Source organism: Halyomorpha halys, unplaced genomic scaffold, assembly GCF_000696795.3.
Source record: "Halyomorpha halys isolate HHAL.00 unplaced genomic scaffold, Hhal_1.1 Scaffold1299.1, whole genome shotgun sequence".
Taxonomy (NCBI): Eukaryota; Metazoa; Arthropoda; class Insecta; order Hemiptera; family Pentatomidae; genus Halyomorpha; species Halyomorpha halys.
This window is the reverse complement of record NW_027110666.1, coordinates 82,093-83,936: the sequence shown is the minus strand read 5'-3', so window position 1 is coordinate 83,936 and position 1,844 is coordinate 82,093. Positions and strand designations below refer to the sequence as shown.

The window sequence follows — 1,844 nt, the reverse complement described above, 5'->3', positions numbered from 1 at the left end:
TTTAGACGACCAATTCTAAAGTTACTTCTGGATTTCGGAGAATTATTAATTTTCTAACATGACTCATATGTTCTTATAAAATTATCATTTAGTAAGTAAATTAAAAAAAAAAAAAGGAATTAAAAAAGTTAAGCCTGCCTTCTATGCTTTACAGTAGAGTTTCCGTAATAATTCGATTACTTAACTATGTTTAATTTCATATGAGAAATAATGTTGTTTTAACTACCACAATTTACCGCTATGTTCTATAAAACTATATCTGGTTCTCCTTCATTTCTTGTCTCAATTTTCATTTGCAATCTGTTAAAACAATTGAACTCTTACAAGAAGTGTCGGTTAAAGGATTTAAAAAAAAGTATATCAAATATACAAAAGTCTTCATCTTGTCGACTGCATTTGCTTCAAGTTTGTTATAAGGATTGTAAAAAAGCAAATGAGGCGTATAATTCCGAGAGCGGTTTATTTAACTTTCCAAGTTTAATTATCCTATTTTTTTAAACGTTTAGATAGGTTAATGGATTTTTTTTTTAAACTTACAATGACAATAATTTCAGTCTATAATAGTATTTAAAAAAAACAAAACAATATATATCATAAACAATGCATTAGGTTATAATGTATACAATTTTTATTTCTAAAATATGAACCTAAATGAATCTAATAGAGCCTTTTTCTTTGGTTATTATTTCAAGTCCAAATGCATTAATATTTTTGTATGGAAAGTTAAATGTTCATCTTACATTGTTTAATGATTACTTTTTTTTAATTTAATGCTTTCAAAAAAATCTTATTTTATAATCTGATATGCCACATAGAAACCTTTTTGTTTTCATAATTATTGTTAAAAAATATTTTTGATTTTAGGTCATAAAACAAAGGTCGGGTGTTATTAAAGCACTGTTAGTAACACAAGAGACCATTTCCCTCATCAACAAGAACAAGAGGCCATTGCTCCATACAGCTGCAAGGGAGGGCAGGACAGCGGTTGTCAGAACGCTCCTTGCCCAAAAAATCAATCCAAACCTCAGAGGAGCAGTGGAATGCACGGCCCTACAAGAAGCTGCAGCAAAGGGAAGGATGGGGGTCATGCATATTCTCTTGCGGCACGGAGCGGACGTCATGGCTAAGACAGTGACCGGCCAAACGGCTCTCCATTGGGCGGCAGATGTCAGTCACTGCAACGCCGTCATGCTTCTGCTGCAGGCCGGGGCTGAAGATTGTCCAACAATTTTCGGCCTCACAGGGGAATACATTGCCGTGTCCCATGGCCATGAAGAAATTACTGTGCTCCTGAGACACTTTCGTGGTATTTAATAGGTAAACTTGTGAATGTAAAATAGTAAAGTCTGTAATTTGTAAATACATCATTCATTAAAAGGATTAATTTTATTTTTTTTTGGGTTTTACTTAGTAACAATTTAGTCACATAAAGTATATACGTAAAGTAAAAGCCACGTTTGCTAGTTTTGGGTGATTATCGTTTATTAACTGATTTTTTACCGAGGTGAGCTAGGTGTTAATGTCAAATAACTAACTAAGAAGTTCTAATTCTTATTCATGACTAAACATAAATTTAAATTAACAGTTTTAAATAATAACTATACAAAAGCAATAACAATAAAATTTTCTAAATAGAGCATTTTAAAAAGCTATATCTCGAGAACTATTGGACATAAATAACTCAATTAGGGCTGATATTTCAGCAAATAACTCTTCTTTATATAACGTTCTTTTTAGATTTACTGGTGTTGTTGGTAGCTTTTAAACTATAGAGCTTCGAAGGAAAAAATAATGTTTTTTTAAGGAATTGAAACAGCCGCAATTTTTATTCCCCCTATCTATAC

At 31.5% G+C, this 1,844-nt stretch overlaps 1 protein-coding gene across 1 annotated transcript; it reads left to right on the top strand.

Moving 5' to 3' along the window:
- Positions 1–864: 864 nt before the first annotated feature.
- On the top strand, positions 865–1,314 carry LOC106689193 (GA-binding protein subunit beta-1; the record flags this gene model as incomplete). The annotated part of the gene is made up of 1 exon (XM_067048800.1): positions 865–1,314. A coding segment is annotated over one exon (450 nt), but the record flags the coding sequence as incomplete, so codon positions are not given.
- Between the last annotated feature and the right edge of the window lie 530 nt (positions 1,315–1,844).